This window comes from Zonotrichia albicollis, chromosome 28, assembly GCF_047830755.1.
Source record: "Zonotrichia albicollis isolate bZonAlb1 chromosome 28, bZonAlb1.hap1, whole genome shotgun sequence".
Taxonomy (NCBI): domain Eukaryota; kingdom Metazoa; phylum Chordata; class Aves; order Passeriformes; family Passerellidae; genus Zonotrichia; species Zonotrichia albicollis.
Genome location: NC_133846.1, coordinates 490,107 through 503,665, shown reverse-complemented (window position 1 = coordinate 503,665; position 13,559 = coordinate 490,107). Strand labels below are relative to the sequence as shown.

Sequence of the window (13,559 nt, the reverse complement as noted above, 5' to 3'; positions counted from 1 at the left end):
TCCCTTCAGCCTGGTGCAGCCCCCATGGGCTGGTTCCCCCTTCCCTCTCCAGCAACCACGTGTGAGCATTGTTTGGATCTGCTCTCAGGCAGCTGGGACGGGCTTAAACTGATGGAGTGGGGAATTGCCATGGAAGGGAGGGACATTCTCCATTGTCCAGCTTTGGGTTCTGTCTGTCCTGACCCATCCCTGGCCTGAAGCATTCTTTGGGCACGTGGGAGCACACAGAGAGGGGGGTTCCTAGCCAGATCCCTCCCAGCCAGGTGTCCTGGAGGGCTGGGTGACCCCTTGTGTCCCTCGTGTCCCCTCGTGTGTTTCAGCACCAGCCTCCAGTACGGCATCATGTGCCTCAAGAGGCTCAACTACGACCGCAAAGAGCTCGAGAGGAGGCGAGAGGAGACCCAGCATGAAATCAAAGGTCAGCACCCCCTGTCCAGCTCCAGAGCAGGACAGAAACCTCCCAGGAGATATCCAGGGCTGGTCTCTCTTCTATCTCTTATTTTTAACCCATTATTTCTGAGCCCCGAGTGCTGTTCTCCCGAGGCACCTTCCTGCTGCTCCAAGGGCCTTTATCAGCTGGCCCCAGGCAGGCATGAGGAGGGAGAAGGGGGAAACAAAGATGCAGCCTGAGCATCCCATGATCTTCTCTGCCCATTTCACTACTCAGGATATCCCCAGCTTGCTCAGCCTCCCCTTTCTTGTCACTGTTGTGAGATTCCCTGTGCATCTGGCTGCTGCTTGGATTACATCTCATTATTGATAATGCCCCTAATTACATCAGCAGCCATGGGTTCTTAGGATTAATTTTCACAGTTGTTTTCTGCCTGTTATTTCAGCTTTGAGCTTGGTAAATTGAACTGAGCTGGTTTTGGCACTTGAGCTCCCGTTTTTGCTGCTGGCTTGGGAAGGAGAGTCCCAGGATCATCCTGGAGCAAAGAGAAAGGGCCTCAGGACATCCCCAGAGCTCCTCAGAGCCACGAGTGTGTTGTGAGGTGGCCCTGAGCCGTGCCCTTGCTGTCCTGCAGATGTGTTGGTGTGGACCAATGACCAGGTGATTCACTGGATCCAGTCCATCGGGCTGCGCGAGTATGGGAACAACCTGGTGGAGAGTGGTGTGCACGGGGCCCTGCTGGCCCTCGATGAAAACTTTGACCACAACAGCCTGGCCCTTGTGCTGCAGATCCCCACTCAGAACACCCAGGTAGGAGCAGCATCCTTGGGGGATTTTGGAGAAGAGTGGCCAGTGTGGGACATGGCTGTGGTGTGACCACACCTGTGTCACCAACCCAGCTCTGCCTTTTAAAGCAGAGCTCTCCTATGGCATGGGGGCTCTTTCTGTCACACTCAGGCTTTCCTAGAATGGAAGTTTGGGCTGGAAGCACATTCCCCATTGATGGGGGATCATAATTTTTTGGTTAATTGCAGGCTCGACAAGTGCTGGAGAGGGAGTTCAACAACCTGCTCGCCTTGGGCACGGACCGGAGGCTGGATGATGTGAGTGCCAAACCTCTCCATGTCCTGTGTGGCTGGGGAAGGACTTGGGGGTGTTGGTGGATGAGAAGCTCAGTGTGCCCCTGCCATGTGCTCTGGCAGCCCAGAACCCCTCTGTGCTGGGCTGATCCCCAGTGGAGGCAGCAGGGCAAGGGGGGATTCCACCCCTGGGCCCTGCTGAGGTGAGACCCCACCTGCAGAGCTGCCCCAGCTGTAGGCTCCAATATCAGAAGGACATGGAGCTGCTGGGGCAAGTCCAGAGGAAGAGCTCTGAGAGCTGGAGCTCCTCTGCCATAAGTCCAGCATCCCCTGGAGTCTTTACTGGGACTTTTGTGTTAATGTCTCCAAGGCATCTTTGCAGGCAGGCTGCAAAAATGATCTATCCCTTCTCTGCAGACTGCTGTAGAGAAGAGACAGATGAGCTGGAAAGGATAAAGCCAATGCCATGGGATCCCAGCAAGATGTCCTATGTCCTTTAATCCCACACTTTTCTAGAGCTGGTCACCAAGGACAGGCCTACCCTTGTTAGCTCCCAGGGCCAGGAGGTGCTGCTGGCACTGACCCCGGCCTGTCACCGCTGTTCCCTGCAGGGCGATGACAAAACCTTCCGTCGGACGCCGTCCTGGCGCAAGCGCTTCCGCCCACGGGACGTGCACAGCATCAACCTCCTGAGCGGCTCTGCCGAGACCCTCCCCGCCGGCTTCCGTGTCACCAGCCTCGTGCCACTGCCCCCTCCGGCTGCTCCCGCCAAGAAAATGCCCCCGGAAGGTGGGTCAGCCCTTCTCCAGGGGGCCCTCTCCCACCCCTGCTCAGAGCCTTAGGGAATGTGGGGAAGGATGTGCCACCAGGAAAGGAAAGGGATGGGGGGAGGAGGAGAAGGAGGAGGAGGAGGAGGAGGGAGAGGGAGAGGGAGAGGGAGAGGGAGAGGGAGAGAGGGAGTGACTTGCTGGTCAACCAAGATGCTCAATCCATATGATCCTGGAGCAGTGGCCTGCTGGCAATGTTTTTCTGAAAGGATCACTTCAGACCTATGTGTGAGTTCTTGGTTATGAACTACAAGAGCCAGTTAGGGGCCAGGATTGTGGCATATAGTGGGATATGTCACCCAGGGGCTGCCAGGATGCAGGAGTCCAGTCTGGGCCAGTTTTCTCCATTCTGGTTTTGGGAACCACCCCCAAAAGGGATGTATTAACTGGCTCCATTTGCCTGAGCTCTCCCCTGCCTGCCCTGTTTTATGTCCCAGGATCTGCCCCCAACAGACAACTCCTTTCTTCAAGGTGTCTTGGTACCTTCCAAAGCCATAGGTAGGCAGAAGCTCCAGCCAGGTCACTACAATTTGTCCCCTGGACCAGGCACCCTGGTCCCACTATCCCAAGGTAGCAGCTGCTCCCCACTGGAGCAAAGCTGGCTTCATCAGACTCAGAAATGAGGATGGGAATGAGAATTAAAAAGCTGTGTACTTACCTTCCAACTCCAAACCCCAGATTCAGCTTTTCTCCTGCCTCCAGTTTGGCTCAGAGGTCCCAGCTTTCCATCCAGCAGTTTGGGTCAAGCTTCTGTTTGACCTTTTCCACCCCATCCCTGGAAATTTCAGTTCCCCTCTGGCTGAAGACAGTGAAACCTGGGACAGAATCCCACCCAGACAGGGAGCAGGGTGCTCACTGCCCAGGGGCAGGAATGGCAAGTGCAATTTCCCAAATGTCCTGGAGCCTCAGGAGCATCAAGAGCCAAACGTGGCTCTTCCTCTGACCCTCATCTTCACGTGGCTGCGGTGCACAGTCGCTGCTCAATAAACACAGGATATGGGGATGTTGGGGGCTAATTGGAGTAGTCACTAATCGCTTTGCTTTTTGGTTCCCTTCCAGTCAGTGCCTCCGGGTCCCCAAGGCTGGAGACCTCCACGGTCCGGACGTACTCGTGCTGAGGGTCAGCGAGATGGGAGCCAAGCCCTAGGTGAGTGCTGGGGACCAAGGGCAGAGCAGGAGCCCCGGCAGCACCCAGGCACGGAGGGGGCTGCCCTCACCAGGGTTTGGCCATGGAGGACCAGGGAGAGCTCAGTGGTGGGGGAGCTGCTGCTGCCCCAGGCTCACAGGGATGATGCAGGAGGGGTGTTCAGTGTCCCACCACGTGCGGTTTGTCCACTTTTGGACAGACGGCTCCTCTGGGGACCCCAGATGCCATTCCCAGTTGGGTGAGGGAAGGATAGTCAAGCACTTCAGGGAGGCTCCTGCTGTGCCCTGGGCCGTGGTTGCCCTGTGCTAGGAAGATCCAGTGCTGATTCCATCTGGGTTTGTTGGTTGGTGGGTGCACGGGTGGAGCTGAGCCAGCGTCCTCACGGGGCCTTTCCCACTTTGCTCCTCAGCAAATCCCCATGTCTGTACGCCACGTGCTGGCTGCCTTCCAGGACAAGAGCCCAGCCTGTGCCTGTTCCTCAGCCCTGACCCACAGACTGTCACTGCTGTGGACTGACAACTTCTGTCCCTCCTGCTCATGCACCCCCTGCTTCCCCCGGCTCCCGTGGCTCCCACCGTGGCCTGTCCCCCACTTCTCCTGTGCTGGCTGGGCCATGGGTGTGCTCCGGATGCTGTCCTGGCACGGTGCAATCTGGGGAGCAGCACAGACACCCCCAAAGTGTCTGCAGTGTTTGGAAACCTCTCTCCTGCCTGGTTCATTTTGCCAATCTGCCACGGGCTGCACTCACTCGAGCCCTGGGCATCGGGGATGCTGCTGCCCACAGGACTTGAAGCCAAGGAAGATTCAGGCTCGTGAAAATCCTCCCTCCAGGGTGGCTGGGCAAGGAGCTGCCCTTGGGGGGCCAGGGCAGTGCCAGGGCTGGTGCTGGGTGGGATGAAGGGGGCCCAGCGTGAGGCGAGGAGGGCGGTGTCTGCCCAGGGCTGGGTGGGCAAGGTGCTGATTCTGGTGCTGTCAGGTGCCCTGTTGGGGGGGCTGTGCCTGGGCCCGCCCCACACGGCTCATGGGGACAGTGTCTGGCACCCACAGGAGAGGGGACCCTCCTTGGGTGCCCAGGGAGACAACAGGAGCCCCCTACACCCCCAGGATGAGCCCATCCCTCCCCTCTGGGTGCAGAGGAGATGCTCTCCCCTCCTGCCTCCTGGCAGGGGTCAATCCAGGAGGCTCTTAACTCTTCCCATTTCTTCCATAGGGTAGGATCTCTTTGTCTCCTCATGCCACGTTTGCCTTGTGTGGCCCCTATTTCTGATGTGATATTTATTGATGGCTGGAATGACCTTATACTTATCATGTGCTGTCTGGAAGTGCAATATCTGAGAGACTCTACAGTCACAGCGTCTTTTCGGTGTATCATTTGCCTAATACAGTACTAAATATTTTTTTAATTTGAAGAGTCAGTGAGCCCTTTATATTGATGCCCTATTTCTTTTGTCATATTACTGGTACTGCATGGACTCCAAACCCTGGATCGGGTCAGGAAAGGATGTATGTGTGTTCCAATAAACAGGATTTTAAAACACTGCTGGCTTTGAGCCTCCTTTGTAGAGCCCAAATTCAAAAAAACATTAATCTCTAGCTCCCTCAAGATCTTTGGGGTGCTAGGCTGAACTCCAGTTAAACACCAGTGAAATCACTGGTCAGTGTAGGGCTAACTGAAGTGTGGCATATCCACTTCCCAACTGAGTGAATGTGCTGAGATCCAGCTGGATTTACTGATACGAAAATGTCCAACGTGGATTTGGGGATTGTGGAACTGAGGAGACCTACACAGGGCAGGACAACAGTAAAGGAAGCCCCGAGCTGTCCAAACAAGAATGCCTTTATTTAAAAAAGAATCCAAATAAGTTAGCAAAAATAATAATTAAAAAACCCTAAATGGCAACTGCACACAGCGTTCAGTAGAAAAGACAGGTGGGCTCTGGGTCAGCACCACCAGACAGCGGCTGGACAGAGACCTTGGTCAAGGAGCATCTGGAAAACTCAGCAAAGTGACCCCAGCACACATTGGCCCTAAACCGGCCCATGCCTGGCTGGGCAGTGGAGCAGGGCCTGGCCCTGGGAAGCCCCTCCAGGACCACCCTACCCCTGCCTGTTGTCCTTGCAGCCCGGCAGGAGCGCTCCGAGGAGTGGGGAGGGAGCCGAGGGGTGTCAGCCCTGCAGCCCACAGCCGGAGGGGTGGATGTGATCTCCATCTTATTCCCACCCTGTTACCATTTCAAGGAGCCGCTGGGGTTTGCACCAGCTCAGTTCTGACCCCGCTCCTCCGGGAACGTCACAGCCACGTCCTCCACAGCAATGCTCTCCACGATAGAGGACAGCGAGTGCAGATTGCGCTCCTCAGCTGCCTCGTCAGCCAGGAGGTGATCTGGGGAGACAGAGGGGTGAGGACACTGCTGGGAATGGGGACTGTGTGCTTGAGATGGCTCCTGGTTCTGCTCAAGGGGATGTGGGTTAGTGGTGAACATGGCTGAGGGTGGGACTTGATGATCTTTTGCATCCATAACAATTTGTTAATTCTTTTCTATGATTCTATGACCCATGATCCTCCACATGGCCAGAGGGACCTAGAGACCTGCTGCCAGCCCCCATCCTGGGGAAGGATTAGAGAGCAACAGGGAGTGGGACTTTTGGATCCTTTATAGGTTTTAATCTCCACTGGAAAATGAGATTTAAGTTTCTGCCTTCTGGGGAAAATAACAGGTGGATTTGGCAGGGGCGGGGATAATGGCAAGCATGGAAAAAAAGATCAGCAGCTGCCGAGGGGGTGTAGGGGGGGAAGGGGGGCTGGGGCAGTGCTGGCCAACCACGCTCAGCTATGCCCAGCCATGCCCAGTGATGCCCAGCCAAGCATGCCAAGCTAAGGGATGGCAACAGATAAAAGCCTCGCTGGGGATGAAGGCACCAGGGCCCCAGGCTGCTGCAGCTCCCAGGGGTTGGTGTTTTGGGGAAATCAGGGCTCAGAGAGCCCTGAATTGCTGAGAATTGAGCCAAGGAGGTTCTGTAGGATTTCTGAGCTCAGCACTCTGCAGCAGTGGGACGGGGAGAGAAGGGCAAGGTTCCCTCCCAGTCCCTGCAGAGCCCAGCGAGGCCGTGGGATGCCCAGGGTGGGAGGAGGCGTTACCTGCAGGGTTGGTGCTGAACTCCAGCTGGCTGCTCCACTCGGGGCTGCAGGAGGAGCTGCCCGACCCGCAGTCGCTGGCTGCCTGCAGGAGCCCAGAGCAAGCGGTGTCACCTCCTCGGGCACGGCAAACCCCACCTGCATCCCCAACAACACCCGGGGCCCATCCCACAGCGGGGGCAGGTCCCTCCCCACGTGCAGGAGCCAACAGCACTCAGGGTCCCTAGGACTCATCAGGGCGAGGTGCTTCCTTAACCATAAAGGCTGGAAAAACCTCCTTGTTTTGGGACACTGGCCACAGAGAAATGGGGCTCCCTGCTCACTGCATGTAAAAAGGTGTTTCTTTCCCCACTGATTATGAAAAAGAGCTGGAGATGAACAAATGTCCTTGGGCAAAACACCTTTTTACTGAGAATCACCTAATCAGGCTTGTAAAAAATGACACATGGGCTGGATACCCTCAGGCCATCCTGAGGGGGGGATTGGGAAAAGCTTTTGGCAGTTTGATTTGTGGATTTGGGGCTGAGTGGTTTTGGAGAAAAGAGCTGACAGCATGAAAAATTAGAGCATTATTCAGCACAGCTCAGAATTCACTTTTTTTGGGTGTGTCTTTGTCTGCGAATGGGTGTCAGCTCAGGTAAAACCCCAAAAGTGATTTATATGAGCAAGCCCATAGACCCAACTCTTTGTAGCAGACTAGAATGGCACTTTGGCTGTACAAGCTCATGGCAACACAGGACAATTAATTAATACTTGGATTTATTTCCCATTAAAGCAGGAAATTCTTCTAGGTACGATCTTTTTTTGTCCAAAATATTGGCTTTTGCATAAATATGTGAACCCCTGGCTGCAACTGGGAGAAGGAGCAGCTCAGAACAGAAGTGACAAAGGGACAGCTCAGCACAGTTTTGGGCACATTTGCAAATCTAAGTGGATTCTAGGAAGTGGACATTAGATTCTGGTATCCAAGTGTATTCTGGCATTAAAGTGGATACTGGGAAGTCCCACAAATATTTAGGATGGAGCCTAAATACTTTTTCATTCCTTTATTCAGCATTAAATTGGACTACCTGGATACCTACTGGTTTGGCCCTTAAATCCCTTAGTCTGGAAGGAGATGTGGGATTCCCTCTTCTGGGCCTCTGATAAAGTCCTTCCATTTCTGTATCTGTATCTATATCTGTATCTGTATCTATCTATGTCTGTATCTATAGCTATATATATATCTGTATTTGTATCGATCTGCATCTATATCTATATGGATCTCTCTCTATATATATATATCTCCATATATCTATGTGTTGTATTTATATCCATATCTACATTACCTACTTTTGTATCTAGATCATCCATATCTACATCATCTCTATCTCCATAATCTGTATCTATAGATATACCTGTATGTCATTTATATATAAATATCTATAGATAATCTATATAATCTTTATCACTGTCTATATTATCTATATATAATCTATTTCTATAATTTGTATCTTTCTCTATAGCTATCATATCCATATCAATTTAATCTCTAATTTGTCTATATGATCTCTGGATCTATAGAACCCATATCATCAATGCCTATACCAATACACAGCCCTACATCTATCCATTCCACCTCTCCCTAGACCTGGAGCTGTCGTCTCAGCATTCTGTGCATTTGCAGATCCAAACCTCAGGGCAGAAGGGAAGCACATAGCCAGCCATCCACAGGAATCAGGGGGCAGGTGAAAATACCTCTCAAAAACTTGGTTAAATGGCTAAACTTTTGTGGAGTGACAGGTCCTGGCTCTCTGGGGATGGTGACAGGACACAAATACTGAGTGGCCTCAGCCAGTGCCCATAATGGGCCCCTTTGGCCCTAGAAACCAGAGCTGTCCCTGTGCCATCCCTCTCATCCCTTCCTCTGCCTGGGTGTGAACAGAGAGGGTTAATTTTATTTTATATTTTATGCTTTATATTTTTTATATTTCATATTTGTATTTATCTTTTTGCATTTAGTATTTAATATAATTAATTGTTATGTTATATTTTCATTTAGTTTAGCTCTATGTTGTTTCCTTCACTTTCACCATTCCCAGCCCTCCCCAGCCCAGGCCCACGTGTCACTCACATGCACGGCCCCAGTGAAGCCATTCCAGGGACAGAGGGGCAGTGTCCCCTTTCCCGCAGGGATGTGAGCACTCGGCAGGGTTGGGTCATTGTCCCTGTGCCCCCATGCAGGACACACCTCCACCAATGTCCCAAGGTGGCAGTGCCTGCCCCACCCCAGAGCTGGGGTCCTGTTCCCCACCAGCAGCACCCAGTGCCCAGAGCTTCTGCTTGGGGTTACCCCCACAGGGCACCACCCCATAGAGTCATGTCCCCATGGAGAATCACCCCATGGCATCACCCCCTAGGCCTTAACCCTGAAATGGCATCAACCCTTTAAAGCATCACCCATGTAGGATGGACACCCCGAAACGATATCACCTCCATAGAACCTCATTCTCATATGGCATCAACCCCATAGAGTGGCATAACCTCCAGTGGGCATTGTCCCCTTAGAGCATCTCTGCCATAGAATGGCACTCCAAAATGACCCCACATCAGGCATCACCCCATAGAGCATCACCCCTAAATGACACCCTCCTATAGAGCATCATCCCATAGAGCATCACCCCATAGAAAGTCACCTTCACAGGGCATTGTCCCCACAGAGCATCAGTCCCATATAGCCCTTCTCCCATGGAGCATCCCCCGGGATAGCCTCACGCCCATGGAGTGTACCCCGAGATGGCCTCACGCCCATGGAGCGTCACCCCGCGCTCGTCACCCCACGGGGCACCCCCTCCCCTCCCTGGGGCACTCACGGCGGGCTGGGCCCGGTAGCGCAGCTCCCGCTGGTCCCGCTCCTGCTGGTTGAGGGAGCTGAGCAGGCTCTGCAGCCGCTCGATGTACTGGATGGCGCTGCGCAGGATCTCCACCTTGGGCAGCCGCTGGTTGGGGTTCAGTAGCGTGCTGCGCTTCAGCGCCTCGAACGCCTCGTTCACCTTCTTGAGGCGCCGCTTCTCCCGCAGCGTGGCGGCGCGGCGCCGGTCCATGGACACGGATTTCCTCTTGCACACCTTGCAGGCCCAGGGCAGGCACTGCCCGGGACAGTGCTCGATCAGCGCCTCCTTGTCCTGCAGAGCCGCCCTGCCCTCGGCGCACAGCGCGGCCTCGGCGCGCTCGGGGAACGCCGCGGGCTCCAAGGCCTGCAAGCGGGAGCCCAGGAAGTTTTCGCCATCGTAAAACCTCTGCTCCGGGAAGAAATACGGGTTGGTCTCGAAGAGCTCCATGGGCGGCTCGGGGACGTGTGCGCGGCTCGGCGGCGGCTGCTCCCTCTCCCCGCGCCAACTGCTTGGTGCCATTTAAACCCCGGCTCTGGCATTAAATCACGGAGATAAATATAGAAAACCCAAAGGAAACCTGAGCCCACCCTAAGCTGCTGCCTCACATCAAAACTTGTCTGTCTGATTCTATGTGCTCTCCCCACGGGGATTACAGTGCCTGGCCCGGCGGGGCTGGGAGCTGGCACGGCTCGGCTGGACCCGAACAAGGGCTTTGTGTGAGCCTCGAGGTGCCAGCTCCCCCCTGGCATTCCTGCCTCATCTGGTGCCTTCAGTTACGGCCGGGCTGGGGCGGCCGTGGTGGCCTCGTGGCCGCTCTGCCTGACCGGGGCACCCCCATCCCTCCTCGCTGCCCCCCTGGATCCCGCGGTATCCCAAATCTGTGCCTTCCCTGCGGTGGGACCCGACACCAGCACAGCATCGTCCCCTTCGCAGCCCTTCCCACCTCCCGATCCTGCTCTGCCCCATATTCCCCACGGTCCCATCCTGCCGGTCCATGTTACACTGATCCCACTCCCTGGAATCCAGCCCCGGGGGGATATCCCAATGGAGGGAGCACCCCGGGCTCCAGTCCCATCTCTGTGCTCATCCCTCTCCGTGCTCACCAGTCCTGTCCAGCAGCTGTGCCTGCTGCCTGTCCCACAGGAAAGAAGCAGGCAGGAGCAGGCAGGACAGAGCCAAAGCTCAACCTTTCCTCTGCCTTGGGTGCCCAGTCAAGTCCCTTTTCACATTTGTGTCACAAAACCCACATTCGTGGCTAGTCCCATGCACCAAACCCAAAGGACACCTTCTCCCACGTGTCTCCAGGTTCCAGCGGAGCCAGACTGGGCTCAGCCCTCTCCCAGCTGGCACTGCCTCATCCCACCTGCTCTCCTGTGCTGGCCTCTGTACCTGTGGAGAACCAAAGCCCCAAATGCCATCCTGATGCACGCCTCTCCCAGAGAGGACACATTGCTTACACATTCCTGATAGGGAAACTGAGGCTCACCCAGCAGCATAATGGGGATTTTAACTCATCCCCATCCCTTCTCTGCTGACTCCAACGGCTTGGCTACATCTCTCCAGCTTTGTCTTTAATTCAGAGGGGATTTTTTTTCCCCATCTGGAACATCACAAACCATCTCCCATCTCATCCTATTCCTGCTCCAGGCCAGATTCCAGCTGAGGGATTGGTCAGTGGAAAGAATGTCAGCAAAGTGCAGGGTCAACCCTGCTGGGATTCTCCTTCCCCAGATTCCCCTTCCTTGGAGAGGCTGTGCTGTGGTGCATTCCCTGTGCCCACTATCAGCAGCCTTGCTCACTTGGGATTGATTTCTGGCCTTGTTGGAACCTGTCATGATGCTCTTCTCTCCTTGTTGTGATTTCTTTGTGGCCAGGAGCTTTCCAACACCTTCTCACCCCACCTCACAGGGGTCCCAGCCCTGTGGATTTGCTGTCCCCATGGTTTTAACATCTATGAAAGTCTGCACTAAGGAAAGCAGGACCTGCAGCCTTGAGGTTCACCCTCAGCACAGACCCTGTGCTTCCCACAGTCAGTCAAACTCCAAAATACTCAAGACGGAAAGAAATCAGAGCATCAGCTTGGCCCTTGCCTAAAGAAAAAGAACTAAAAGTGTTGGGAAGAGGCAAGATTCATCCCTCAGGTGTGCACAGGTGCCCATGGCAGCAGTGAAGGCTTTAGGAGTGGATAACCTGAGCCTGAGGTCTTCACATCAGCCCCACAGCATCACATCGATCATCTTGAGTCACTCATGGGGACCTTTATCAGCGGCACTTGGTGGGCATGACCCCAGTGAGCCTCTTGAGCTGCAGCCGCATCCCTGGGTGAGAGGTGTCAGGTATAAATGGGTGTTTTGGAATTGCAGGAGCATGTCTGGAGGGTGAGAGACACAGTGGTGACATAATGGGCTCCAGGGCCATGTGGCTGACCTGCACAGGAGAGCGGTCAAGCATCTGTCAGTTCATAAACAGGGGCAGCACTGGAGGGGCAGCACCAGCTGCCCCCACCACGTGTCCCCAGCTGGAGAAGTGGCACAAGCCAGCCCCAACAGGGCCCCCAAGGCCACTGTGTGCCCATGGCTGAGCAGGCAGGGGACACAGAAGGCAGCTTAAGGAGATGGGGAGGAAAGGGCACTCAGTGGGGTGGACTGGGGAGAGGGATCCCACTGGCAGCTGCACTCACTCCAGCTCCCTTTGGGGGTCTCACCCAGTGATGTGGGAGCAGGGACAATGCTGTGCCCACCCAGCTGCAGCTCTGCTGCAGCACCTCCATGCCGTGGATGATCCCTCCTGAACACAGAGGAGGGGCACGGTGGGGTCTGAGGTCTGTAGGTCCAGCGATTTTATCCCGGTGAGTATCAAATCATGGATAATGAATCCCATGGGACATGTGGCCGTCATGAAGGCAGCCTGTGTTGGGCTACAGGGGGGCTCCCATCACGGCCCTGCTGGGTTCGGGCGAGCGCGGCTTTTCCCGTCCCGTGGGTGCCCACGGCGGCCGAGGCTGCGCCTGGGTAATCGGGAGCCAAGGGGGGATTAGGGCTGTGCTGTCGGCTGTCAGGTTATGCCGTGATGGATGGTGGCGGCTGGGAGGCAGCACAAAGTGACGCTGTGTGAACCCGGGCAGAACGTGCTGCGATCCGTCACAGGGTGACCTTTCCCCGGCCGCGGGGCCTCGCGGGGACGGCTCACCCCGACACAGCTGGCGGGGAGGGCAGCCACGGGCCCAGAGCTAAAAATACCCGTCCATTGAGAAAATCCAGAGAGCAGGGTTTGTCCTTGCTCCTCCGGGGCAACTTCCCAAGCCGGTGGCCAGGCCCATGGAGTGGGACCACAGAGAGACACCCAGGGGCTGCCTCGGCTGTTTTGCTTTCCCTCAGGTCTGATGGTCTGGATTTGCTGAGTTTTGGGGATACACGTGAGTGTGTTGCAGCCTGGGGAGCGTCCTTTCCAGGGCACGGAGCCTTAACCAGTTCATGTCCCTGTTCCCTGCTCAGAGCTGCACACAGGGGTTGCCCATCCCTGCCTGGGGTGCGGAGCTGCGCCATGCCCATGCTGGAGTGGCGATGGTGGGAATGGTGCTGGCCAGCTCCTACTGGAAAGGGCAGGAAAACCTGGGTTTGCAGGCTGGTGAAGAGATTTGGATGCCCCAAGCAGCATCTACAACCCGGGGTACCGGGACCATACCACTGATGGGGAAAAAGGGGGAAAGCCAGGGCTCAGCAGATATCATCCCTCTGGGATTTCAACACAGGAAGGAGACTCACCAAAATGCGACTTCCAGTCGGACCCACCCTCTGTCCCCCACCGGGCACCCCACTGTCCCACATCCCCTCTCCTTTCCAGGCCCATCAACATCCCTTCCTGCTGCCATGACAAGTTGTAACATATTTGGGAGCAGCTGCAGGCGGCAGGGGATGCTTGGCCCTGTCCCCACGCTCGGCCAGGAATGTGGAGCAGAGTTCTGCTCTGACACCCGGGATTTCCGACGTGTTTGGGACGGCGACAGCTGCTCGGCCTGGATGGGGCTCGGCAGAGCCTCCCCGTTCTGCCCCAGCCCGAGGCTTTGCACATCCATGTCTGCTGTTCCTGGGGGTTTGGGGTTAGTC

General features: G+C 55.4%; 2 protein-coding genes across 8 annotated transcripts in view; one reads left to right on the top strand and one right to left on the bottom strand.

Moving 5' to 3' along the window:
- Positions 1–4,981, top strand: part of PPFIA4 (PTPRF interacting protein alpha 4) — a 62,010-nt gene extending 57,029 nt beyond the window's left edge. For 6 of the 7 annotated variants that reach the window (XM_074528219.1, XM_074528224.1, XM_074528223.1 and 3 more), the window contains 6 exons: positions 321–418; positions 1,026–1,201; positions 1,426–1,494; positions 2,082–2,259; positions 3,357–3,444; positions 3,854–4,981. In XM_074528219.1, coding sequence (XP_074384320.1) covers positions 321–418; positions 1,026–1,201; positions 1,426–1,494; positions 2,082–2,259; positions 3,357–3,415 — 580 coding nt within the window. In that variant the 3' untranslated portion in view covers positions 3,416–3,444; positions 3,854–4,981. The remainder of the gene's footprint in view (positions 1–320; positions 419–1,025; positions 1,202–1,425; positions 1,495–2,081; positions 2,260–3,356; positions 3,445–3,853) is intronic. The other variant, XM_074528220.1, reaches the window with a different exon arrangement.
- Positions 4,982–5,245: 264 nt separating this feature from the next.
- Positions 5,246–9,972, bottom strand: MYOG (myogenin). The gene is made up of 3 exons (XM_005492447.2): positions 9,433–9,972; positions 6,584–6,665; positions 5,246–5,827 (listed from the first exon to the last, which is right to left on the bottom strand). The coding sequence occupies exons 1-3, from the start codon at positions 9,970–9,972 to the stop codon at positions 5,706–5,708; spliced, it is 744 nt and encodes a 247-aa protein (XP_005492504.2). The 3' UTR covers positions 5,246–5,705.
- Positions 9,973–13,559: the final 3,587 nt, after the last annotated feature.

Coding starts and splice junctions, on each gene's coding strand:
- MYOG (XM_005492447.2), bottom strand. CDS start 9,972: ATGGCACCAAGCAGTTGGCGCGGGGAGAGGGAGCAGCCGCCGCCGAGC. Junction 6,666..9,432: donor GCTACCGGGCCCAGCCCGCC/GTGAGTGCCCCA, acceptor GGGCTCCTGCAG/GCAGCCAGCGACTGCGGGTC. Junction 5,828..6,583: donor GTTCAGCACCAACCCTGCAG/GTAACGCCTCCT, acceptor CTGTCTCCCCAG/ATCACCTCCTGGCTGACGAG.